Raw genomic sequence first — 27,488 nt, 5'->3', positions numbered from 1 at the left:
ATGTAACGCTTTGTATTCAGGCCAAAGAGTTCATGTATCGTCTCAATAGACCACATAATATTTTGCCTCATGTTCTCAGAGATTTTCACATTCCTTTTTGCAGACTCTAGATGTGTTATCATGTGTTATTTTTTGCAGGAGTGGCTTCCGTCTGGCTGTTCTCCCATTAAGCCTAGATTTTCATAATTTACTTCCGAGAAACAAAACCCAGAGACTGGTGTCCTTCCGGCAGGTCTCTCATCTCAGGGCCAGGGAACCCATAGCCAGGGAACTCTGTAGTTTTGTCATCGTGGTCATTGGGTTATTGGTCACCTCCGTGACTAATGTCCTTCTTGCCCGGTTGCTCAGTTTGGTCAGACAGCCAGCTCTAGGAAGAGTCTGGATAGTTCCATATTCTCTCCATTTCCTAATGATGGGGCTTATTGTGCTCTTGAGAACTTTCCACACTCCAGAAATTGTTTTACAACCTTCCCCAGATCTATTGTTATTGTTTAAAACTAACAATTCACGACGGACAATTCCTTCCACTTCATGGTATAGTTTCTGTTCTGACATGCGCTGTCAACTGTGGTACCTTATATCGAAAGGTGTCTTTCTAAATCATGCCCATCCAATTGAATTGGCAACAGGTGGACTCCAATCAACTTGTAGAGACATCTCAAGGATGACAAAAGGAAATTGGATGCACCTGAGCATAATTTGGAATGTCATAGCAAAGGGGTTGAATAATTATTGACTCAAGACATTTCAGCTTTTCATTTTTAATTATTTTGTAGAAAATGCTAAAATTAAAATTCCATGTTGACATTATGGGGTGTTATGTGTTGATCAGTGACAAAAAATCTCAATTTAATCCATTATAAATTCAGGCTGTAACACACAAAATGTGAAAAGTCAAGGGGTGTGAATACTTTCTGAAGGCACTACCTTCATATTGATCCCTGGGCACTCCCTCCTGCTCCATTGCTCCTCCAAAAGAGGGTTCATCATATTGTGTTGCTGAAGAATTAGGAGCAGCAGCAATGCATCTATTTTTGCTCCTTACTATCGCTTATTATTTGTTGCTGCACATGGGTGGCACATAGCAACAAGAAGAGATAGTAAGGAAATCATTACATCCAAAGGATGTGGCACACAAGGAGAGCATTAGCTAAGGCTAGAGTTCAGACAATCCACTTGGCAACTTGGATACGACGATTGCTTTCTTCAGATTCCACCTCTCTTCTTCCTTTTTGCTTATTAAACTATTGAGCTTAAGCAACTAATATCATATGTTTAACCCATCAATAAACAAATTTGCATGATATGAGGTAGAGGTAACCAACCACAAATCCTGAATCCTAAAATCCAGTTTTATCCTAAAGATCCTAAAATATAAAATCCACCAATTTTTCAAGCTAAAACTATAATTTTGAGATAAAAACGAATCATTCGTAATGTCGTGTGATGAAGCCAAGATTCTAGGTGAAGAGGTTGTGGAAGAATGGATGAACATTGATAATGACGTTTAAGTTGTGCTGCAACTCAGACTCAGCAATAACTGCAACGGCACTCGTTAGAGAGCAAACCTCCACCAGGCTCAACAGTTTATGTTTTGTATCCCACTGATAGGCCCGATCTGGATTCGGACCTGAACCAAAATTTAATTGCTTGTTCTTGTCGCCTAAACAACTCATTTGGTTTTGTCATAATCCGTCCATAACTTTTTGAGATATTGTTCTACATTGTACATACAAGAGAAACCCAATGCTACACACCCCCTCATCTGCTCAACCGGTTCCATCGCCTATTGGAGAATCATCAGCGACAGCATAGACAGAAACGCGTACCATCGAGGTTTCCAAACAAGTACCATGAGAAAATGTCGAGTAGTCAACCTACAAATAAAAACCAAAGACCCACCCACATCTCTCATGCGAATAGAGGGAATAACCAATCAGCTCTCACCTCATAGAAGAGCTAGACGAGCATCGGAGGAGTCATTTTGTTATATAATCCTTTTCTGGCGACTCGCCAATAAGTGATGAAACCGGTCTTACAGCTGAGGGGGGTCTAGCATTGGGTTTTCTTGTGTTACCTAAGTGTAAATGTCGTTACAGCTGTGGAGGGACTCTGTGAAGAGTTTGAAACAGCAAAGGGCTTATATCTTGTGTAGCCTTCATGGTTGCAGTTATGCAGCTTTCTTCAGCTAGAAGAGCATGGGAGGAGTCAATTTGTTTATATAATCCTAGCCACCTGGGGTAATTGATTAGGTGCGAGCTGATTGGTTATTCCCTGGAGGCACTGTACATGTGGTTTGTTTGTCGAACACTGAAACACGGAAATGCTCCTTGGAGAGAAAAAAAAAAGGCAAATTTGCTTCAAATTAATCCAAACCTATGGGAAAATTATATATATATATATATGTATTATTAATCAGAAAAAAATTGAGCCCGAGTGTATATAGGCAACAGAGCATTGCCTCGATAGCTCCTGATAAATAAAAAAATGCTGTTAGGAAATATATAACCTCTCATTTTGAGCACTTTCAACAAGTGCAAGAATAAAAAGATTCCTTTTTTATGTCGTGGTATTACTACGATGGGTTCCTGCTTGTCTATATATAAAAGGAGCCGATCTCGGCCGAGCTTCATTCTAAAGGGTTTCTGCTCTCGTAGAAAAATAAATAAAATAGGGGAAATACCCCTGGGCGCTCACCTGGTAGAATAAAGCAGTATCCTACACTGACTAACGGTATTTTAAACCAATTTCAATGGTTGCTAGAAGACAGGGCAGCATGTAAAAGTCATACTAACATAATCATAAGACTTTAAACAAACAAACAAAAAAATATCTATTTGAGGGGGGCAACCCCCACCCCATATACCTCCTCAGACCCAGATTTTTATCATGCCTTGAACAAACATTGGTACACCACGCGTGTTGAATGTTGTGGTCAGGTTTCATCAAAATTGTGTGTGTCGTTTCAGAGAAGAGAGCAAGTACCTATTTTAGGGGGTCACACTCTCCACCCCCACAAATCCCCTTGAAGCCTGATTTTTTAATGCCGTGAAGAAACGTTGATACATCACGGGTGATGAAGGCTATGGCCAAGTTTCATCAATATGGTGAGTGTAGTTTCAGAGAAAAGAGCAAATACCTACTTCGGGTGGCCAAACCTGGATCCACTTTGACCTCTGGTAGACCCCCTTACACCCCACTTTTTTAATGCCATGAACAAACTTGAGTTGAAACATGCCACATATAATTTGTGTCAAGTTTGGTCACTATCCCATCAGCGGTTTCGGAGAAGAAGTTGCAAGTGTTTACGGATGGACGGACTGACGATGCGCCATCGCATAAGCTCCACGGAACTACGCTCCAGGTAAGCTAAAAATTGCACTGTTGGAAAGGTAATAATCGATTTACTTGGTTGGAAAGGAAAGGTAATTTACTTTCACCAAAACTGTGTTTGTTTAATCACAAACTTGCTGATCTTAAAAGCCTCTTTCCATGTTTGAAGAAGTGCCAATTGTTTCTTCAAAAAGCAGTTGAAATGGAAACATTTATTATTCTATAAAAGCAGGAACCCTTTTGAAGGAAAAGAAAGGAGCACACAAAATGATATGTAGTAATATTTCTCAAAGCGCTATAAAAATATATAAAAGTACATGGAGAGACGACCACAATGACAACAACAACAACAACCAATCGGAGTTAACCCAGAGATAACCACACCATGAGACCAGTGGTAACAGTTACAGTGCCTGGTTACAGCAACATTTCGCTTCAGAATTCACAAAGAGAAACAACATGACCATTCTATAGCTCATCCGATTCATATACTAACACACATTTCCACTGCACACACTTACAAAATACTGCAATTACTTATTTTCATGTAACAGGAAAATATCCAAATTATTTTCCGAATTGACAACCAAACGTGATGGCTCGGACTCCACCCGGAAGCTCAACTTGCCAAGATTGAGAAGTCATTTCAGGTATAGCACTAACCCACCTGTCAGAATTAGTCATTCGTGGACGTTAAATATCCCTCGGTGTCTTTTGTGAAGAGTAGGTGAGTTATCGCTGGCATCCTGAACAAATTACTAATTCCTGCCACCTTCAGTTGAACGTCAGGCCTGGCCAGCCGGTTCATGAAAGACTTCGGTGAAAAAAACGTTACCCGGGCAGACATCACAAGAAGGTCCAAATGATTAGGGCTGTTAACGTTGTATTATGGGTCGTCCTAGTAACAGCAAGCAAGTCTCGTACCCTCCACCCCCACAGTCACCGCTATCATCGATCTGTCATAAATCCCCCCACTGCCCCAAAAAAGACGTTTTACAAAGATTTTGGTTACTTTTGAAAGTTTGCAAATACGGCGGTGAATCATTAGGGGTAAAAAAAAGTTAAAGGGTTAAAAAGTAAATAAAAATACATTGTTGAAAAATGTTTATTTTGACTCTGACTCGTCATGTCAAAGACTAACACCGGCTTCGGGAGCATAATATAAGGAAGGCAAGGCAGAATCGTACCTTATTATCGCAGCCTAATTGTGGCGAGTGCTCCAATTTTTAAGGTTTACCTTGCTGCAATTAGCCGACTCATTATTCCTTGGGCCAGTAGAGCGACATTACAAAAGACTCTGATGATAAGGTATGGCACAATTGAAGGAAAGTCATTACAGGCAGAAAGTTTCAAATTCACTATGTTTGAGTTCAGAAAGTTTTCCATGGCGAAATGTTAACTGAAGCTGAAATGATATACTATTAGAGAGACATTATGGGTGGAGGCATATCGTGAAAACAAAGGTGAGCGGCTATCAGTAACAAAGAACCATGAATTAAAATGAAACTCCAGTGGACTGGCCGCGTGGACCGGATGAGAGAGAGAGAGGACGGAGACCATGCAAGCAACGAGCAAACAGGACCAATAAATGGAAACAGATGGTCATCAAAGCAAAAACGACGACGGTCAAAGGTTTAAGACGATAAGTCATTACCGGGCTGTTACCTGAATTACCATCTCCAACGTCCAGAACCAATTCCTGCATGTCGAAACCATTGGGATCAGTCCGAATGGCGGACTCTTCTTCCGCGTGCTTTATCGTGTGACCTCGTTCATTTTGGGTGATGAAATTCCATTTGATAGGATCTCGCTTCCTTTTTTATGTGAATGGCGTGAACAGCCACAACCATTGGCTAACAGCGCTTGACTAGTGAGGGGAGGAAGTGGCACAGGCTCATGGTGTGCCGTGCGGAAAGCCCCCACCATGGACCTCAGAGGTCAATCCCTGCCATGTAGCCTAATCCACATGAATTGAAACCAAGTACTTCCCCACGGAATGATGTCACGGCGGTTTGAAGAGAACACGGGGAGGACCCGCAGAAGGTCCGCCCGCAGTGATATAGATGTTGGAGCAAGGGGCTTACAGGGAAAACTTAAGCCACAACAACCATACTGTAGCAGCCTAGGTTTACCACCCCTACCACCCAACACAGCGAACACTAGGAGGGCAATGTCTATTGTTGTTGGGGGTGAATCACTGATAGCCCAATTAGTCGCAGCATGGTTGGTAGTGAGCTGTTTTAGTCTGGGTTCAACTGTCTAGTATAATTAGCACGACCAACAAGCAGGCATGGTGGTGGACCAAATGGCCTCCTGCCCATGTCGAAGTTTCCTTGAACAGTACTGCACCGTATTTCCTTGAATTTGTTAGCTCTGTGAAAGCATCAACACTGTCTCTATGACAATGAGGTTCCTGGGTGCTGCAGGATGCCAATTATTGGAGAATGTCCCAAGAGGGCCTTGCCAATTGGCACAGTTGAGGATTTCTTTGGCACAGTTAACATTTAGGAACACAAGGGTGGTTATGGATCTAAATCTAGTCCGACGGGATAGCAGAGACCGTAGTTACCTTTGAGTAAATAGTCCAAGACTTGGGGGTGAAAAACCTTCCCTGACCAACACCACACATTTTCATTTCACCTCGTGCATGCTATTTGTTTACACAGTAAATGAGACACAGTTTAGGAACTGTTTTCACCCCCTTCACCCAAATGCCTCCACATGTTATGGTTCTGTACTTCACGAGAATGTTTTTAATTATCCAATTTCAGTTTGGAATGGTGGCGGCCTTACAGTAGTATCATCACTTTACTTTCAAATACTGGACAATATGATTGATGGATACTTTAAAAGTGCTGGCTGCAGAGCAAGATTTGATTTTTCTATTTTACAATGATGTAAGACTTATGGAGGAGTCCTAAATCAACTTTATCTGCCCCAGCTATGGTTTCCTTTGAATGCAGGAGTGAAGAATGAAATAATTATATTTTTGATAACATTACCGCTCCCATAAAGACCCCATAAAGAGCATAAACCAGCCAATTAAAATCCACAGCAGGACAAAGGCCTACCTCAACTTGTATTGAAGGGCGTTTGATATATATTTTTAGATTTACAAATTAAAGAAGTGTGCATCATGCTTGCCAAGTGCAGATTGACAAGAGTGAGCAGCCATTGGAATTAAGCGCATGCCAGTCAAAGGAGAACGAAATCGCTTTAACCAGTCAACCTAATAGCCACACCTTCAGACACCATGCTATAGGCATATTAGACAGATCTGCTGATGTGATACACCATGCTTCTGTTGTACGGTAATGTGGTGCACAGAGAATACAGGCAGACCAAACAGAGGATGAAGCAAATACACCGCTGACAAATTTATCTTTGCCTCCCGCTGCTTCATATGTGTTGCTGAGATGGAAACGCTGGCCAATTTAACGTGGTGGTGCACCATTGGGCGGTGGTGGTTCAATTTATTTACACACAGGGAAAAATATAGCTATTATAAAAATTGTGTGTTACTCCATGATTATCCGAATGGTCATGTTGATTTTAAAGATTACTGGAAGGGACAATAAGGTGACTGACTATATTGCATCAGCAAAAGAGAAATCAAAATGCAAAATTACCAATCAGCAGCTTTTGAAACACAGTGATATGAGGGAACCCTAACCCTAACCCTAACAACCCTAACCCGAACCTTAACAACCCTAACCCTAACAACTTTTCAAACACAGTGAGGGGACCCTAAACCTAACCCTAACAACCCCAACCCTAACAACCCCAACCATAACCCTAACAACCCTAACCCTAACACTAACAACCCTAACCCTGACCCTATGTTTTAGAGGATAGTTGTAATAAAAACCACCGTTTAGAGGCCATTTTTCCCCACAAAGCGGGGGTTGGCCTTTTTGGGGACCGTGGTTGTTGTTGTTTTTTGGTCCCCTTTTTGAAGCAATGTTTTACAGCCGGATGCCCTTCCTGACGCCAACCCTTTTTGTCGCCTTTTTACGACAAGCAGGGAATTACCAGCAAACTGGTACTCAATTTGCCGACCTCGGAAGGATGAACAGGCTGAGTCAACCCCTCTGGCGTTAATTCAGCGATCGACCGGGATTCGAACCAAGGATCCTTGGTTTATCCTAAGCTGGCACCCTAGCCGCTAGCCCAACACCATTACAAAATCAAGTTGTAATGCAAAACAATAAAGCGAAATTGATGTAATACAAACAAACATGATTGTAATGGCCTGATACAACTGAACAAATGTGACAAAGTGTTGGAAGAGGGGGAAGGGTAGATGTGGGGATGAATATGATATGTAACAATGCAAATCAATGTAAATTTAAACTGGGTACTAGTTATATGCAGGGTAATACACGTTGATGAAATCCCTGGTGCGTTTCTGAATGAGTGGGCCAAACGCTCATGGCAAGTCCACCACCACATCCGTGAGTGATGTAACAGTTTCCTCCACATGCCATGGCTCCAAAATCCGTCTTCTGGCTTTATTGGGAGTCATACCCACAATGCTGATGCTGTCCCATAGGGGAACATGGCGAGTCTTCAGCTCATAACAGAACTTAACAGAACAAAAGAGAACAGAATGTAACAAAAAAAGAGAACATAACTTAACAGAACAAAAGAGAACATAACTTAACAGAACAAAAGAGAACAGAACTTAACAGAACAAAAGAGAACAGAACTTAACAGAACAAAAGGGAACAGAACTTAACAGAACAAAAGGGAACAGAACTTAACAGAACAAAAGGGAACAGAATATAACACATCAATTTATGGCTAAGTATGGATGGAGGAGTGCCCCATAGAAGAGGTGAACAGCTTCCTGTTCTGCTCCTCTCCTGAAGGAATTTAATCCATAAAAAGCAGCAATCAGCAGTGATTCCCAAGTTTGACTATCCAGGGGCGATTCTTTTGAAAAATCGAGATGAGGCAAATGACCAGCAGTCAATATGAGCAGCAGTGAGTTTGAGGGGGGTAATGGACACCTGTGTTGAATTCCCATCAGACAGGAATTCAGAGTTGTAAAAAGAACACATATCATCAGAGTCAATGGACAAGTATATCTGGGAATAATCAGCTCCAGCAATGAAACAACAACAACAACATGCATTTTAAAGGCCATTTTCCCTGCTAGAGCGGGGGTTAGCCTTGCGGTCCCCCTAACCCTAACAATGAAAGATGATGATAAAATTCTGTAATATTGTACACCAAGTGGATGAAGATAAAGAGAAAACAAAAGTGGAACAAGAACAGATCCCTGAGGAACACCGACAGATACATTAAGTGGGTTTGATGAATCACCAGCAATGTTTATACAAATGATTTATGATCTGAGGATACATTTTAAACCATTCAAGAATAAGGATTCAAACAATTCCCTAAGCAATTACTTTTCTCAAAATAAAATCCTCTTTAGAAAATCTGCCACAACCTCAGTTGCACTGCTGCATCAAAGGGGGCCATCACTCAGGCATAATGTGCCCAAATAAAACTATATGGCTCACTTTGTATCACCGCTCAGGGATGTTAGGAAAGCACTAGTAATGGGTACATCTTCATTCTGCTGAGAAAACATGATCTTTTCGTAACCCCAGGGGTGTAAGGATATGTCATGGCAAAGCTGATTCCGAGAGCATCACCACAACAGAAAGAGGGCCCGGTAAGCATTTAGCTTATTGCCTTTGAAAAACATTGGTGGTATTTCATAACACTAGGGCATGCCCGTACTATATATATATCTAAAATTATATCCCCCCCCTCTATTTACATGAAATGGTTTGGTTCATGAAATGTTTTGGTCCATTCGCAACGCCAAAGCGAACGGCGAACGCTTTACATGAAATGGTTTGGTCCATGAAATGTTTTGGTTCATTCGCAACGCCAAAGCGAACGGCGAACGGCTTGCGAGTACAGTGACAATCCCCCCCCCCCCTCTATTTACATGAAATGGTTTTAATTAGTTTTAAAACATAGTTTAACGCCAACATAGCGGCAACATAGTTTGCCAACATGAAATAAATGAATACGCTCTCAAATGTGCCGTCCGAGGCAGAGTGTGTTCGCCACGTTCGGCACACGCGATAGCTCGCTGCTCTCTGATTGGTTGAATCGTTTTTTGGACATAGCTCGGTAAGTAATTGTCCGATTAATATGAAACCTTGAAAAGGCACATCCTCGGGTCCCCAGCAATATACCTGGCAAGTTTCAAGTATATCGGACCGGTAGTTGTCGAGAAACAGCGGTCGCATACACACACACAGAGATTACTGGAATTATAGATAGATAAGTGATAGGTGTAGATTTATGAATGACCTATATAAAGATTATCATCTCACAATTTAAGCAATATTCAAGCAGCATAGGATGTGATATAACATAGCCAGGAAGTCATGATTTTTAAATTACAATGTTTCAATGGTTTGTCCTTACTCATGTATAAGTGACTCGACCATAAATAATATACAACTTACTAGGGTGGCCTTGTATATTTACCTTGGAATTTTGTCACAACTACCATTAAACTCGCATATATAACCTCGATGGGATATCATTGCGATGGGAACCTGCAGTTTTGCAGTACTTTGGCTGTGAATTTGGCAAATTGTATGGAGCCTCGTCCCGAGTGCGCAAGCTCACACATGAGTAAGGTAATCAAACGTAAGACCAAATACTGCATTGGAGTCATCAGGAGGAACCCGAATAAGTAAAGAGCAAAGATGGAGTCATCAGGAGGAACCTGGATTGGATTTGGGTTTCAGCTGCTACTCCTCTACCCTCAAGCCCATCCAGGCGCAGCCAAATGAACCTGACAGAAACCCTTCTGCAAGAATCCACTTCTACTTGACAAATAGATAAAGAAAGAGAAGTAAAGAGTAAAATCGATAAAATAATAGAAAAAGGGAAATGTGAAAATGTAGAAAGACTTGGGAAAGGAACAAAGAACAAAGATGTCGGAAAAAAGCCAGATGTATTTTACTGTATTTTAAATTAAAGCTAAAACTTATTAAACTAAAACAATTAAAGCTAAAACTGTATTTTAGCAGTTACTCCATTGTTTTAGACTGTCTGGCAATCAAACAAAATTGAAAATCATTCCAAACAGGAAACTTACTGGTTGTAGGATTATAAGGGACACAAACAACAGCCACGAATAATTAATTTTAATGTGTTAAATAAGGCAGTGTAAAAGAGGATGCATTCAGCGGCGGTAAACTTCTGAATAATTGCTTGGGTTTTTTATACAGCCTTTAAAACGTATTTTATCTCAATTGAATGATATATTTGAACACTGTAGAACACAAATCACATTGTTTACTCTTCCGAAAACCTTCTGTTTAGCAGTACTTTGGCAAACTTTTACATCATCTCGACCAATAAAATTTGCTGCACGCTCTAAGGGTGAAGCAACAGTGCGATTCAGACAAAATGGCAGCTTGTGCTCAGAAAAAAAGCAAGAGTCTCTCTCCCCCAATCCACGCTTCCTCCCTTACTTCATCCCCTCTCTCCCCCACTGCTGTCTCTCCTCCCCTCCATAACACAATCCCGTTTCCGTGCCCTGTCTTCCCCCTCCAACTCCTGTCTCCCCTCTCTTCTCCACTCATCTTCACGCACGTTCGAACGGAATACATAACCATGCCAACGGTTTTTTTCAATCAAGTAACGAAGATAATTGGGTGAAGGTATAGGACAGGGGCTGGAGTTCAAATCCGCAAACAGACGTTTGTGGGAACGAAATACATTGCCAGTAAAGAAGAAGAAGATGTCGCAGTGTGCGGACATACATAGAAAACTCCGTTGGGACCCGTGTCAATAACAGTTGTTACATAGACAGAGATCTTACACACTTGTGGCACTACTTTATTAATAAACAATCAATATTAATATAGAGAAGCACAATAAAATAACACTGGACTTTTGTATTTTTTATACATCAAAGGATCGTGGAAGAACAAGAACACAGAACAGACAATGACGTTCACGGGAGCAACAAAAGTTGGCACAAAAATCGGAATCCGAATCGAAAAAAATCGCTACTGGTGTCCCTGGCCAGAAATAAAATAAAATAAAACAATGGTGTAAAAAAAATCTAATAATTAAATATATCAACAAATCACGGAGGATTAGGCCGAAAAAAATATATTGCTGGTCTCTGGTCAGATCAAAGTTCCAGAATTGATGCGGCGATGTGGTTTTTTTTTCTTTCTTTTTTTCTTTTTGAAAAGCATGAATTGTACATATACAGGTGTTTTTTGTGTCCTCATGCCTTGCGGTCCTCCTCATCTGCCGTGGCGCCGTCCAGAGAGAAATTAAAGACAGCCAATGGGACTGGTACTGGTAAACCTTTTTGTAAATAACGAACACAAGCTTAATAAGTTATTTTAAAATGTATTTATTTTGAAAATCATTAAGTTCTTCAAGCATATTATAGACTGCCATTTCATTCTCGAGATCGCCTCGAAGCAGGGTGGGTGTCATCGGAGGGCATTCGCGGGCCATGCCCCCCCCCAAATGAATTATTGTGCCCCCCCCGAACCCCCATCCCCAGGCCAAGCCTTTGGTGCCAAACTTACTTTACTTAGGCAGTTAAGACCGAAAAATATGGCGTATGGTTCATTTTTTCAGTAAAGCACCAAATTTCGCACAGATGTAGTATGGACCTATACAATTGTTTTCCTGAGGGGCGCCCAAAAATTCAGAACCCCTGGTGGCCGCCATATTGAATTTCAACATGACCGCCCTCTGTGACCTATTTCCCTCAATAACTTCTATACTATGAGTGATAACACCACAGTTCCAGTGTCTTACCCCATGTTTTCATGGTCTCTGAATCCAATGGGATCAATTGCATAGAGATTGGCATCCATCTATCTATAATTGCAGTAATCTCTGTGTGTCTGTGTGTCTGTGTGTATGTCTGTGTGTATGTCTGTGTGTATGCGACCGCTGTTTCTCGACAACCACGGGTCCGATATACTTGAAACTTGCCAGGTATATTGCTGGGGACCCGAGGATGTGCCTTTTCAAGGTTTCATATTAATCGGACAAGCAGTTACCGAGCTATGGCGATTTATTTACCAAACTAATCACAGAACAGGTTGCGGGGTAGGCCAGCCAATCACAGAACACGTTGTTGCGTAGGCGTGGCCGATGTGAGCGTGCGCCATTACGCCATTACGCCAGCGTGCGCCATGTGAGCGCGTGCGCCATTACGGATAGTAATTCAATTAAAATTGCCAGATATATTGCTGGGGACCTGAGGATGTGCCTTTTCAAGGTTTCATATTAATCGGACAAGTAGTTACCGAGCTATGGCGATTTAGCCGTTCGCCGTTCGCTTTGCCTTTGGGAATGGACCAAACCATTTCATGTAAATAGAGGGGGGGGTTCTGTGGTCGTTACTGGCTTTGCGAATGGACCAAACCATTTCATGTAAATAGAGGGGGGGGGATATAATTTTAGATATATATATAGTACGGGCATGCCCTAGTCATCTTTAATTTCGAGATGGCCGCCATGGTGTTTCCATTTTCCTTGAATCTCTCATAGTATTTTAGGTAAAATTTAAATTCCAAGTGATACACATTGTTTTATTGGTCTCTGATAACAATGGAATGGTATTAATTAATCAAAGTTACACACAGTTGCAGTTTTAACTTAAAATATTGTGGGCACTTGAAAGGTGGAGGCTCTCGCACAGACGCGTAGTACTACAAGCACTGTCCATCGCAGTCACACAGTGATGTGCAGGGCAGATTTGCCCTGGAGCATTTACAGTTGCCTTTACAGGCCGACTTACAATGGCAGCTTGTAAGCTCTGAACATGCCTCATGTATCAGTGGTATTGTGGTCCAAATTGGTGTCCAAGAAGTCCCTGTTTTCATCCAGCCCCAATCAGCTGGTGATGGAAGTTCTGGGCAGGGCACAAGTGCCTGACTCCATACGTGTCCAGCCTGAAAACATGCACGTTTTAGGTGTTGTTCGAAGGCGTCTGCTGTTAGGGGAATGTGATCAATTGTTCTTGCCTTCTTCGTGAACAAGTGTCGGCGCATGTCATTCACTGTCTTTATCTCGGTAGTCCTGTCATGGAGGATGGCAACGTATCTTTCTATGCTCTGTAGTTCCATAGTAATAGCGTCCACAGATGGCCTATAAGCGAGAGCATGAAAGGTCTGCGTGATGCTGGGGTATGCCTCCCAAGCCTTCCAGGCTGTCTTTTTCCCAATTTGGGCAAAAAATGACACCGTGTCGCAGCCAGTGAAGGCATGAAATAATGGCAAAGACTCGGACTTCCTGCGGCCAAGGCCGGTGGCAATTTTATGGATGGCAAGGTAGCGGTAGCTTTTACCAGTGTCAATGGCAATCCAGAGTTCCTCCACACCGTGTGACTGGTAGGTAAAGTAGTGTGCTATTGCGGAGACCACAATATCAAAATCTACAGTTCGAATCAATACCCGTTTTCTCCCCTTTTTCACGGCATCCAGGACATTTTTAAAGATTTTTTGAATTTTCTGAATTTTTGGGCGCCCCTCAGGAAAACAATTGTATAGGTCCATACTACATCTGTGCCAAAGTTGGTGCTTTCCTGAAAAAATGAACGATGCTTCCTCTTAACTGCCTAACTAGGAAGTCAGCCTTGGTTTTCATGATTATTATGCAAAATGTTGAATGATTTTTGGGTCTGTCTGCTTTTTAAGAGTGGAGTATACAGTCTATTTCAAATGATGTTCTAATGACGCACAGTGCAGTGTGTGTGAGAGAGGGAGAGAGCGACAGAGAGAAAGAGAAAGAGAAAGACGTGGCTTGCACGTAGGCTTTATTGTGTGTGTGTGTGTGTGTGTGTGTGTGTGTGTGTGTGTGCGCGCATGTGTGTGTGTGTGTGTGTGTGTGTGTGTGTGTGTGTGTGTGTGTGTGTGTGTGTGTGTGTGTGTGTGTGTGTGTGTGACTTTGCAGCATGTTTTTAAATTCGAACTGGGTTGGTGTGCTGGTTGTTGAGGGCAAACTCTTACTATCAAGCATTTACATCATAGATTGAGTTATCGAACGGCAGTTTGTGCCCCCCCCCCCCCCTCCCCCGTGGTTACCCTAATGCCCCCCGATTAGATTTGTTCTGACGCCGAGTCTGCCTCGAAGTACCATCAAACATTCCAATGCCTCGATCGCGTCAACACTGCGCATGCGCAAGTGGTCTAACAGGCTGATGGTTTCCCACGATCTCTTCTCCCAGTCCACCAGATTATCACAGACACCTACAAATTCATGACAAACGAGATAGGATCCAGGCCTAACTAACGAGACCACCCGCAGCTCTCTAGGCCTTCTGGTTGCTTCACACGAACCCGACAAAGAACGTGTTCGTTTCAATAAATGACAATATCCAGCCGATTGGATTCATGACGTCACGGCACACAAAACTACTCATATCTTTGGAATCTTTGGATATGAAAATTCCTAACCTAAACGTAGTTTTGTAGGGGAGAACCGTGCGCGAACGTCGATACCAATGGCGACCTTCACAGACCCGTATTTCCCGAGATAGCGCGCCGGCCCGGCAACAACAGGCGCGCGCTGTTGTACTTGTAGGTACCGTTGGAAAAAAAAAAAATGTTGACGCGCAGGGTCAAAATCGATGCGCGCACTGACCAGAGACCGCAAATATATTTTTCTCGGCCTATATACACACAAAGTTATGGATTATGTCTGATGAAATATTTGCAATAAGGCAATGGGAAACGGGTATGGGTCGAAGTGGGATTGTAAACATGAATGGTCAAAATGGTCGGCGGGATTTCTTTGGTGTGCTTCAGGCATAAAGGTGAAATGCACAAACCAATGGTGTATAAGCACAGCCTCGATTGCTTCAGAAGTAATAAAAATAATGTGGGCCATGTATAAGCACAGCCTCATTCGCTTCCAAAAAAAAAAATGCGGGCGGTGCATAGGCTTAGAATGCTGGCTTGATTGCTCGATGCCTTGAAAAAAAAACAACTTGGGTTATGTAATGAAGCCAAAACATTTATATTGCTTATGTGCATACATATTGCATCATGTATACATTGCTTGGATTGATTTCAATTCCAATGAGCCATAAAGGAATTATCCTATAGACCGGGAGGATTGAAGCCTCTCTCAACTGTGTACTTCAGAACACCTGTGAAGCCGGCCGGGCTGCAACCTTTAGACATTTGATGATGCTTTTAAAAGTCCCTGTTAGTCTTTTTCACACCGAAGAAAAAAGTTATAGGGAACTCATGGCGATTGTGAATATAACACTTCTGTTTGGAGCAGTTTTGCCTCACATCCCTTAGAGTGGATTATTTAATTATATATCGGGTTAAAAAAAAAGTTTTTCCCCAAATTATTTTCCGATTTCACTCTGGATTTGGACATAATTAATTGGACCAGCAGTTCCGATCATGAAAATATTGAATCAGATTTTGAATATCAGCTTTTAATAAGCCTATACAATATTATTTTCCAGGAGCTAATCACAGTGCACCTAGCTTCACACAGCCAATCAGCGTAACTGTGAACGGACGAACAGACAGCCATCCTCGTCATATATATATATATATATATATATATATATATATATATATATATATATATATATATATATATATATATATATATATATATATATATATATATAATATTATCCGTAGGTGATTCTGTGAGTGTCTGTGAGTCTGTCTGTCTGTGAGTCTGTCCGGGGGTGTGGCTATACCCGGTCTGGGAGGGGCTTCAAAAACAAATATCCACCATTTTGTTGACTCGCATAGCTTTGAGGCCTCTTTTGTTAGGCCCGTGGTGTGTTGCTCTCTCTCTCACAGTTTTATCTTAACTCTAATTCGATATCTCATTTCATTTTTCACAGTCGCTAACATGGTTTTAGACTCAGTTGAAAAAAAACGAAGAAAATTCAATGAAAGTTACCGTTTATAGAATGAAATGAAAATTTAAAGGCCTGTAACATAAAGTTCATTGAGTCTCCCTCACAGCTTTATCTCCACTCAAATTCACCATCACAGTCGCTGGGTGGTTGAAGTCTCAGTTTCAGCTAAATTTGAGAAAATCGGCAAAATGTATTCCAACTGCCGTTTTGAATGTGTTGACTGTTATGTGGGCACAGGGAAGGAGAGAGGAGAATGAAAGAGGGGAATGAGAGAGGGAAAGAAGGAGAGGAGGAGGAGAGGTGAAGGAGAGGAGAAGAAGAATGAGAGGTGAAGGAGAGTAGAAGGAGAGGTGAAGGAGAGGAGAGATGTTCCCAGGACTTCGTTATTGGTTCACGAGTTATCAAGTGACCACTATATTCGTCATGTGTGTGCGTCTGTCTCTGTGTGTGTGTCTGTCTGTCCGCAGCATAACTACCCGATGATATCATCCGATCTTGATGAAACTTGGGTGGGAGGTTGATATCATGATTTAGTTGTGTCCTGCCTAGAGTGGGCGTATTGCGCCCATTGTGGGTGGAGCCAGGCCCGAAAAAGATCTTTTTAGGGGGTAATCGAGTTCAAGCTACATCTTCTCCGAGGGGTTTGGTGGAATCTGACAGGAGTTTCGGTATTTGGTTCGGCCAATGTCATGTGTCTAGGCCCAAGGAGCTCGATTTTTCATTTTCGCCCCAAGGTCAAGGTCACAAGGTCACGAAATTTAGAAAAGTCGATTTTTGATGGTTTTATTATATTGTTCGCTTCCTGATAGGGTGAAATGTCGTACATCTTCTTATATTATCACATACATCATGAAATCCAAGTTTTCCAACAAATTTCAGAATCTTCGACCTTTGACCTTTGAAGGTCACAAAGGTCAAATTTTCAAAGTTGTTGGAATTGAACCGAATTTTTGGTATTGTGTAGCTAACTAACCTCATAACTGATTATACATTATTTTCTATCTCATTTCAAGGTCAGTAACCTTCGTTTTGACGTTTCGAGGTCACAAAGGTCAAATTTTCAAAGTTGTCGGAATCGAACCGAATTTTTGAAATCGAACTGAAGAATACCGCTCGCTCGTGAACCATCATCGTCTCCTGACTTGTTTATATTATTATTTTGTAAAAGTACAGCGACTGATTACTGAATTTTGGGATCGAACCAGTCAAATTATATTTTTTCATGTTCCTGGGGGTGTATACACAGTGTTTGTTTAAAGCGAGTCAACTCTTTTCCAACCATGGAATGAAACAATACAGTACTTCACAAATGTACATAATAATGCAACATAACTGTGGAATACAATATATGTTAATAACGTTTGGTTTTAATCTATTTTTACTTTGCAACCAGGTAATGTCTGATTCGTTCGGAGCGATTACACACCACCCAAAGTCGTTAGATTATACGCCGCCCAAATAATTTACACTCACTCTTCCCCCCCCCCCTCCCCCTGTGTGTGACCACTCCCCCGTGTGTGTGTGTGACCCACTTCCCCCCCCCCCCATGTGTGAGCACTCCCCCATGTGTGTGTGTGTGACACATTCCCCTGTGGGTGATCCACTCCCTGGTGCAGTGTGCGTGATGTGGGAGGAAGAGGATTTGAGCTCTTGAAGTCACATTTTACATGAGATGTGATCAGTGATCACACATTTCAAAATTCTCATGTGCACGCACATGCATTCATGTTGTCAGAAGTAAATACATTGTGTAGATTACATCATTTGTGGATCTGATGAATTGCCAGTAACCAGTTTGTAAAACTGAATGGGCAACATCTAAATGAAGACGTCCATGCCCGTGGGATTCCCACGGGTGACCCCACTAGTATATATATATATATATATATATATATATATATATATATATATATATATATATATATATTGCTACGGTTTTGAGATGTGTAAAGTGAGCTTAATAAAGGTTAAATGTTGCCCCCCATAGATAGTCACACGAGCAACATGTAGCCTCATTTGTAGTATAGTTATGTCATAGTATGTGTGAGAGTAGGCCCTTTGCAGTGTTAATTCTGCATTGTGTAAAGACAGGAGAATAGGCCCCACTTCTGCAAACCATTCTACCTCCACAGACGCGATCCATTTCGCTGCCCTTTGCTTGCTCACTAGTCGAGTTAACACGAGGTAGGCCTAAAAAGGTGGGGGCAGCGTTGAGGTCTGGGGCGGCAGAGGCGATGACGGTAAGCATGAGCCACCAATCAGAGCTCAAAGGTGGTTGCGTCAGAGGGCGTGTTGAGAAGAGTCTGGTGAGTGCCAGAAGGTTCACGGGGCGGGCCTACATAACCCCATGCACAAAGCCCTTAACAGGACTTGCAGAGGAGGACGTGCGGCAAACACTACTTGCAGAGGAGGACGTGCGGCAAACAAGACTTGCAGAGGAGGACGTGTGGCAAACAGGACTTGCAGAGGAGGACGTGCGGCAAACAGGACTTGCAGAGGAGGACGTGCGGCAAACAGGCCTTGCAGAGGGAAGCGCTTGATGAACTTGACTATCACATAAGAACGCGTGCGCTAACCAACACCAAGGCGTTGAGGAAGAAGAGTTGGTCACTAGAGATACGCGGGCGCAGCCAGGCGCATTTATAATGAACTTGCGCATTCCAGCCAAACGAGTGAACGAGGCTGAGAAACCGCCCTTTGCCGTAAAAGCGGTCCTGCCCTTTGCCGTAAAAGTCCTCCCGACAGTTCGCCCCGATATATCGTCTTTGCTCGAGACGCGCTGCGTGGCCTTGTCTTCGCCTACCTCCATCTTCACGGACGTGCCGGGGACCGCGGAGAGCCGGACGAGAACCATCCTTGGATGCCTTGGGGAACACCTGCCCATCTGCAATACCCCGTGTGAGTGTGTGAGACGGGCCCGTTGTCTCTGGGATAATTAAGACTGTATAAGGATTTCTCTGTGTCTCTTCGTCCTGAACTGTATATACGTTTTTTTATTTTTGAAACTATCTGAAACTGATTTTCAAGAGAGTGTGATAATCATTAAATCAATCTGTTCTTCCTTTCTTCTGAATTCGATCGTTCCCGTGATTTCTCCATTGACTAAGCGTGGCACGAATAAGATCGCTTAAATCAGGGCCATTATTTATAACTGTGCGGATCACGTGTACGCAAACCGCTCGGCGTATTCCAACCTCACGTGGTTCGTGCGAGGCCTGTTTCCTCGCTTCCAGGGCAGCGCGAGTACTTAGGTACGAGCGAGAATTTGGTCCCGAAACCCTATTTGGCGCTGTCCGGAAGGGACGTAATAGGTCTCGGTTCGCGCCAGCCCAGTAAAGACAAGGGGATTAATCCACCCTTGATAAGGGGAGAAGGCCGGTGAGAAAACTGTAACAATTGGAGTCAAGAGTGGGGGTTTGGAACCTGGGACAAAAATTTTTAGACAAAATTTTGGACACCAATTGTACATATTGGCCGCAGCATTTGTTGTCAGGAGTGGGATATGACCCGAAGTGCGTTTAACGCACTCCAAATTAAGAGCGACCGAAATTTAGTTTTAGAATCCAAAAAATTTAATTCGTGCCAATTGCTAGCCAAAGCGATTGAATGCCGATGGGGGTAGAAGATGAGATTGATGAGGAGATAGAATCAATAACCTAGGACCCACGGGAAGAATTTGGAGAGGAGGACGTTGATGAAGGGCTGGCAGTAGGGGAAGAAAATGGTGGCGCCTCGCACAGGGCGACGAGGGCCGCGCCCGCTGCGCAAGTGGGGGTTATGGACATACAAGCCTCCATGGCGCAATTCATGGCGTAAATACAGGCATCCATAGAACTGGAGGGGGACAGAGCCACCCCCGGGAAAGGACAGAAATGGGTGACCAATTGATAGAAATGGGGGCCAAATCCACCCGGGAATTGTTTGAGTGGAAAAAGGGGTTGGAAAACAAAATGGACATCCAAAATAATAAATTGGGAAAAATGAGGATGGCGTCGAAAAAGGAAATAAAAGAGGCAGGGAAGGACATAAGGCGCAAGTTGAGCGAGGAGGGCGCAAAGGGACGCGACAAGGTAATGCGGTGTGAGGAATGCGTGGGGAGCGAGCTTGGGCAGAGCGCAGTCAAGTGGACCGAGGGTATAGAAATCGCGACTCGAGGTGTGGAAAAGCCGACGGCCGCCGAATTGGAAAAGAAAATTTTAAGCGCACCGGCGGTCGTCGAGCTAGGAAGAGAAATCATAGAAATTGCAGAGACAATTGGGGCTGAAGAGACGGCAGAGATAGAATCGGGAAATGAATCGAAGAAAGAAATGGAATGTACTCTGGATTTGCATTGTGATGTCGTGCTTCCTAACAAAAATGAAGGTTTGCAGGTGGTGCTGCTGTGGAAGAAGGTCCCTAAGGTGAGCAGGAATGTGTATGGCGGGAAAAGGTTTTTGGCGCGCTTGGGATCGAGACGGAGCCCGGGCGCTCATGGAAGGTCCTTTGTGCGATGTGTGAGAGTGAATGGCGCACGTGTACGAAATAAGTGTGCACCGGAGCACGAGTGTGTAACAGGAGAGTGTGTTACAGAGTGCGAGGAAGAATGCACACCGGAATGTATGTGGGAAGAGTGTGTCGGAGAAGAGTGTGAAACAGAGTGTGTGATGGCCGAGGAGAGTGAGGGAGAATGCACACCGGAGCATGTTGTAGAGAGTGTGCAGGAGTGTACACCAGAGCGTGTGATTGGGTGTGTACCGGGAGAGTGCACACCCATGGTTGTTACTGAGTGTGTAACAAAAGAGTGTGTGTGAGGGTGTGCGATGGCCAATGGTGTTACTGAGTACGTAACGGAGGGGTGTACGTGAGGGTGTGCGGTAAAAGAGTGTGTGGAGGAAAAGTGTGTAAGGGAGTATATGAGAGGCGCTGGAGCGCCACGTTGTGCAAGTGATGAATGGGTCGCGTGGGGTGAGAATGCGGCCCGAGCATCGACGCAGACTGGGGTAGCGTTTAGCGTGACGTATAGCCGACGCAAGCCCTCGGTGCATGGTGTGGTTTTTGTGCTGCGAGGATCGGCGGGGATCGTTGCCGCGGCGGTCTCACAAGGTGCGCCGTGCACGATTCGCGCCGGGCCCCACCCTGTATGGTCGGTGCCGCGCCTTGGCGTGAAAGGCAATCGGCAAGGTTCAAGGGGGGGTAGGAGAGATCGGAGCCGTGCCCCCTGGCGGCTGCGGTGCTCCGACCGTGGGCGGTTGGGCCGTCGTGCATGGGACCGCAAGGCACCGCGCAGGGATGGCGCCTTGAACCTTGGCCCAAGCATGCCTCTTCCCCTGAATCGAAAATGCCGGACGGACCCAACCAACAGTAGACCAACCACCCGCATGCATCGCTCGGCTTTTCGAAGCCGAGCTGTGAAAATGTATTGCCGCACGGAGAGGCTCATAGTACAGTGGACGATTAGCAATAGTGTTGGGGAATGGTACCCAGCGTGGGGGAGTGGTGGTTTCGCCATTCCTCACTACTTGGGCTCATGAGCAATAGAGTATGGGGATGACAGTGAAAGCTAGCCGAGGGCGGGCTAGGATAATGTTAGGGATTTAGTAAATGACAGTAGATGACAAGATTTAAGTAGAGACATGGTACAGGTAGAGGGGACGTAGTTAGAGTAGGTGGATGTTAATGACGAAGGGTGTGCTTAGTGTAAGGGAAGACGGGGAAGCACGAGTTTTAGGGGAAGTAGTCAGTTAGATGATGCTGTGTGTGTAAGGACCCTGTGTATTGAGCTTGAGCAAATGAGGAATTGGATGAGTATCACTGTGTGTATTGAGCTTGAGCAAATGAGGAATTGGTTGGGAATAACCAGAAGTGGTGTATTAAGGACAAATGGAGTTGTGTTGAAGTGAATTGACTTGCATGGTGTGCAAGTGGAAAAAGGAATGTGAGCACAAGAGGTGTGCCAGATTTGGTGTGCACGTGGAAAGAGGAATGTAAGAGCACAAAAGGTGTGCGCGGATGGTGTGTGAGATCAATGGTGTGTGGAATGCATGGTGCGAAGGAGTGAATGGGGGGAGATGGACCCCTTCACGAATACCCAGGGTGGGTAGTGTAAAGCCAGGTAGAGGGTTTAGGTAAATTGTTTGGATATTGACACCTGTGGTGCAGGAAGTAGCCAGAAGTGCTTGGTTGGGTGCATGAGTCCAAGAAATGGCTGGGCGTGTGGGCTTTGTTGGTGTGTATGGTTATTGGCGCATTCTGCCACTGGTAGTCTGTCGGCCAGGTGAGGCCGCAGGTATGCGCTGGGAGCCAGTTAGAGTTATGAGTAGTGTTCAGTGGGGCCCGAGGATCCAGGAGAAGGACCAGGGTAGCCCAATGCCGAGGAGGGCATCAGGGGGTGAGAGAGCCAGGAGGGGCCTTCCCCAATTTAGGTAGTCGCAAGGAGGAAGGTAAGCTCGGGTGGCGACTTCAGTGGCGGAGGTGCGCAGGTAGTTGGACCTGCTAGTGGAGCCACACGACCCAGCCACGAAATTGTGCAAAGGCACAGTGTGAAAAATTGGGGAGTGAGACCCAAATTCCGAGGACGCCACAGAGTGGTCAATGGGAATCAGGTTTTTAGAACCACATAGTTCAAAGAGGCCAATTGGCAGGGTATGACCCAGGGTAGTGTAAAGGAGTTAATGTCAGTGGAGTAGTTAGGATTTGAGGAATTCCCTTTGCGCCATCCACATTCATTCACCAAGGTGACGAAAACTCCACACCAGGACTTTGAAACTGATTTGAGTAAGTGAAACGTATCTCGACGTGAAAGTGACATTGTGTGCTATTCCATCTCTTCCTTCTTGGGAGGGATTGGATGACGAATTTGGCTTAGAGGGGGATATGAGAGACAGGACATAGAGACGGATTTGTAATTTGTAAATACAGGGCAGGGCAAGGGTAGTGTAAGCTGACATTGGGGGGTACGAACGATTAGGGACGAGCTTGCTCTGTTAGCTCTCCCGTGCCCCTCATGCTGCATTGCTTTGTTTTGATGTGTACCTTTGCACCCTTTCTGCTTTGCTGACTGTGCTTTGTCTCTCCTCTTTGTCTTTGCAAACACGACTTGCAGAGGAGGACGTGCGGCAAACAACACTTGCAGAGGAGGACGTGTGGCAAACAGGACTTGCGGAGGAGGACGTGCGGCAAACAAGACTTGCAGAGGAGGACGTGTGGCAAACAGGACTTGCAGAGGAGGACGTGCAGAAAACAGGACTTGCAGAGGAGGACGTGCGGCAAACAGGACTTGCAGAGGAGGACGTGCGGCAAACAGGACTTGCAGAGCAGGACGTGCGGCAAACAGGACTTGCAGAGGGAAGCGCTTGATGAACTTGACTATCGCATAAGAACGCGTGCGCTAACCAACACCAAGGCGTTGAGGAAGAAGAGTTGGTCACTAGAGATACGCGGGCGCAGCCAGGCGCGTTTATAACGAACTTGCGCATTCCAGCCAAACGAGTGAACGAGGCTGAGAAACCGCCCTTTGCCGTAAAAGCCGTCCCGCCCTTTGCCATAAAAGTCCTCCCGACCGTTCGCCCCGATATATCGCCTTTGCTCGAGAGACGCGCTGTGTGGGCTTGTCTTCGCCTACCTCCATCTTCGCGGACATGCCAGGGACCGTGGAGAGCCTGTCGAGAACCATCCTTGGACGCGCTGGGGAACACCTGCCCATCTGCAATACCCCGTGTGAGTGTGTGAGACGGGCCCATTGTCTCTGGGATAATTAAGACTGTATAAGGATTTCTCTGTGTCTCTTCATCCTGAACTGCATATACGTGTGATAATCATAAAATCAATCTGTTCTTCCTTTCTTCTGAATTCGATCGTTCCCGTGATTTCTCCATTGACTAAGCGTGGCACAAATAGGATCGCTTAAATCGGGGCCATTAATTATAACTGCACGGATCACGTGTACGCAAACTGCTCCGCGTATTCCAACCTCACGTGGTCCGTGTGAGGCTTGTTTCCTCGCTTCCAGGGCAGCGCGAGTACTTAGGTACGAGCGAGAATTTGGTCCCGAAACCATATTTGGTGCTGTCCGGAAGGGATGTAGTAGGTCTCGGTTCGCGCCACGCCAGTAAAGACAAGGGGATTAATCCCCCCTTGATAAGGGGAGAAGGCCGGAGACAGAACCGCAACAATATATATATATATATATATATATATATATATATATATATATAATATATATATATATATATATATATATATATATATATATATATATATATATATATATATATATATATATATATATATTGTTACGGTTTTTAGAACCGGCACTTGTAAATAATAATTATTGTAAATAATTCCCTGTAAATATCCCCATCTCCCAAAGGTCAAAGGTCACACCCAAGTTAGGTCATATTGCAACACGTAGGACACCATCGGAACCTTCTTCAGTTATTTCATTAGTGTGTGTTTCAGGTAAGGCTCTGTTTCCAATAGTTTGACTCTGCGTTGCATTAATCAAATAACATAGCTCCTTTTTTCAATCCCAGTCAATTTCCATTCATATTGCGTCTTGGCTCTCTCCAAATTGGGTTACGCGCCTCTGCTCGCCCAGCAGCGTTCGCTGCATCAAACGCCATTATGCACGTGGTCAAGTTGGAGAAGAAGGGCGGAGCGCCAAGGACAAAGGCGTGGCCCCGTCAACGTGTCACCAAGGGAGGAGTCGGTGAGCCCTCGCGACCAACCAGGGCTGAGGCGAGCTCACCGGTGGGTGTGTCTAAAAGCGGGCGGCTTAATTTCAAAAGGGACACTATATAAGCGCAAGTGCAGCGCCTTGAAAAGAGATGAGACCGGAGGATGGGAGCGAGAGAGAGAGAGCTGGCGTGAGAGCTGAGTGCACGATCGACTTCTAGCTGGGACTTCTGCCAAACATCCGCACGTCAGAAACGTTCAAAGCCTCCCTCCCCGATTTATGAACCCCGATAACTAAGGTCCGCTCGCGTTCAATGATCGACGAACAGTGCTGCCTGCCAGGTTTTGCCACGGAACCAAAGCATGGACCGGAGTGGAGCGTGAACCTGGACCCGGACCTTCCTCCCCTGCCATCTGCCTGGACCTTCTCCTCCTTCCTGCTATTCCCCTTTCGTGTAAGTCTGTCTGTATTGTCCTGGGCGTGATATTTAAGAGTGTATAAGATTGCCCTGTGTCCTTTTGCTCCTCTTCTTGTATATTCCCTTCTTTCGTTTCCTCTTTTAGTGTAATTAATAAATCATATTTGTTCTTCCTACTCTGGTGTCCTCTCATCCGATCGCTTTCATGATTTCCTCAATTGAGTACCGGTGGCACAATTAGAACCGCTCAGAATCGGGTTAGTCTTATTGCTAACGGATCGAATCGCGGATTGCTAAACCGCTCGGCAATTTCCATCTGTCCGTGGTTCGAGCGGAAATTATCTCCCTGCTTTGCGGGGAGATTGGTAAGCAGGTATTTGGGAATCCATCTTGAATCACCCTGGCCAATCTCAACCTCGCAAAGGAGCGTCATAATTTCCAGGAACGGAGGATCGGCCAGTGTAAAAGACAAGGGGATTAACCCCCCCTTGGTAAGGGGAGCGCCGACCCCCGGATCCGCAACAATTGGTGTCAGGAGTGGGATTTGAAGCCCGAACCAAATTTTATATATCACCTGGAAAAAATTTGGTCGAAATTACGACCGGCCAAAATTTTTATTAAAAACCAAATTAAAATCGTGCCATGGATAATCAAGGCGATCGGATGCCGGTGGGAGAAAATGAGGGGTTAGAGGCAACCCAGGACCCCAGGGAGGCAGTGAGAGTAATGGAAGAGGAGGTCGAAGAGGATGCGGTTTAGGGGGTTGCAGGCGCACAAAATGGCGGTGCCTCGCACGTGGCGGCGAGAGCCGAGCCCGCAGCACCAATAGATATGAACCTCTTTATGATTCAACTCGCGGCAAGCCTGGAGAAGCTAAATGATAAGATGGATACTCAGGGAGAGCAATTGGGAAGCCAAATTGGGGGCCTAGAAGTCAAATTGGGGGGATTAGACAGCCAAATTGGGGGGATTAGACAGCCAAATTGGGGGCCTAGACGTCAAATTCGGAAGCAAATTAGGGGGCCAATTGGAGGGAATAAGTGGTCAAGCCAAATAAATTAATGAGGGGGTGGCGAGGGGCAAGCCCGGTATGAAGCAAGGGAGTGTGAGAGGGAGGTTAACCGCAGGTTGAGCGAGGGGGTCGCATTGGTACGCGACGAGGTAGCGCGACTTGAGAAGCGCGGAGAAAGCGAGGCTGAGCAAGGCAAAGTCACGTGGACCGGGGTAGAGATTGCGACCCGGGGTATTGAAAAGCCAACGGACGCAGAATTAAAAGAAAACATTTTGAGCGCGTCGGTGGTCGTTGGGCTGGAAAAAGAAATCAAAACCGAAGCAATAGTGGAAATTGGGGCGGAAGAGACGGACTTAGAAAAGCACTCGCGGAAGGCAGAGATGGAAAATGTGCAAAGTCCGTGCTCACATCATGATGCTGTGCTTATTAACCAAATGGAAAGTTTGCAGGTGGTGGAGAAGCGAAGAAGAAGAATCCCAAAGGTGAGCCGGGTGATATATGGTGCTAAGAGGTTTTGCGGGAAGGTGTTCAGCGCAAAAAGAATTTTCGCGCGCTTGGGATTCCACCGTAACCCGGGCATTTGTGGGAGGTCCGTGGTGCGCTGTGTGAGTGGAAATGTGGTCCGTGTGAGTGGAAATGGCGCGCGTGTAAGAAAAAAGTGTGCGTCGAAGAGTGAGTGTGTTACAGAGTGTGAAAGTGAGGGAGAATGCGCATCGGAGTGTATGTGTGATGAATGTGATACAGAGAGTGAGTTGGTTGTGGAGCGCGTGATTGGGTGTGTGACAAGGGATTGCACACCCGTGAGTAGGTGTGCGCTGAATGGGTGGATGCAAGAGTGCACTCCCATGAGTGGTACGGAGTACGTACTGGGAGAGAATGCGCAAGACGGTGCGCGAGAGAGGTGTGTTATGGAGTGTGCGAACAGTGAGTGGTGTGTAACAGAGAGTGCGGTGGTGGGATTGAAGGCATGTGTGGAGTGCATGAGAGGCGCTGAGACACCTGGATGTGTGAGTATGGGAAGAGTCGCGTGTAAATGTGAGCATGCGAGTAAAGCATCGACGTTGACCGGGACAGCGTTCAGGCCGACGTTTAGCCGACGCGAGCTATCGGTCCGTGATGGGCTTTGTGTGCTGCGGGAGCCGGCCGGGATCGT

At 44.9% G+C, this 27,488-nt stretch overlaps 1 protein-coding gene across 4 annotated transcripts in view; it reads right to left on the bottom strand.

The window, feature by feature from the left end:
- The window catches only part of LOC137423650 (ectonucleoside triphosphate diphosphohydrolase 1), a 122,338-nt gene that overhangs the window by 67,956 nt on the left and 26,894 nt on the right, over positions 1-27,488 (bottom strand). The window contains exon 1 of one of the 4 annotated variants that reach the window (XM_068111017.2): positions 4,999-5,149. The exons of the other annotated variants lie outside the window; for them this stretch is intronic. Coding sequence (XP_067967118.2) covers positions 4,999-5,038 — 40 coding nt within the window. The 5' untranslated portion in view covers positions 5,039-5,149. Of the gene's footprint in view, positions 1-4,998; positions 5,150-27,488 lie in introns of those variants that run through there. 4 annotated transcript variants of the gene reach the window in all.

Source organism: Myxine glutinosa, chromosome 3 (assembly GCF_964187855.1).
Source record: "Myxine glutinosa chromosome 3, kmMyxGlut1.1, whole genome shotgun sequence".
NCBI lineage: Eukaryota > Metazoa > Chordata > Myxini > Myxiniformes > Myxinidae > Myxine > Myxine glutinosa.
The sequence above is the reverse complement of the archived record's forward strand: the minus strand, read 5'-3'. Positions and strand labels throughout refer to the sequence as shown.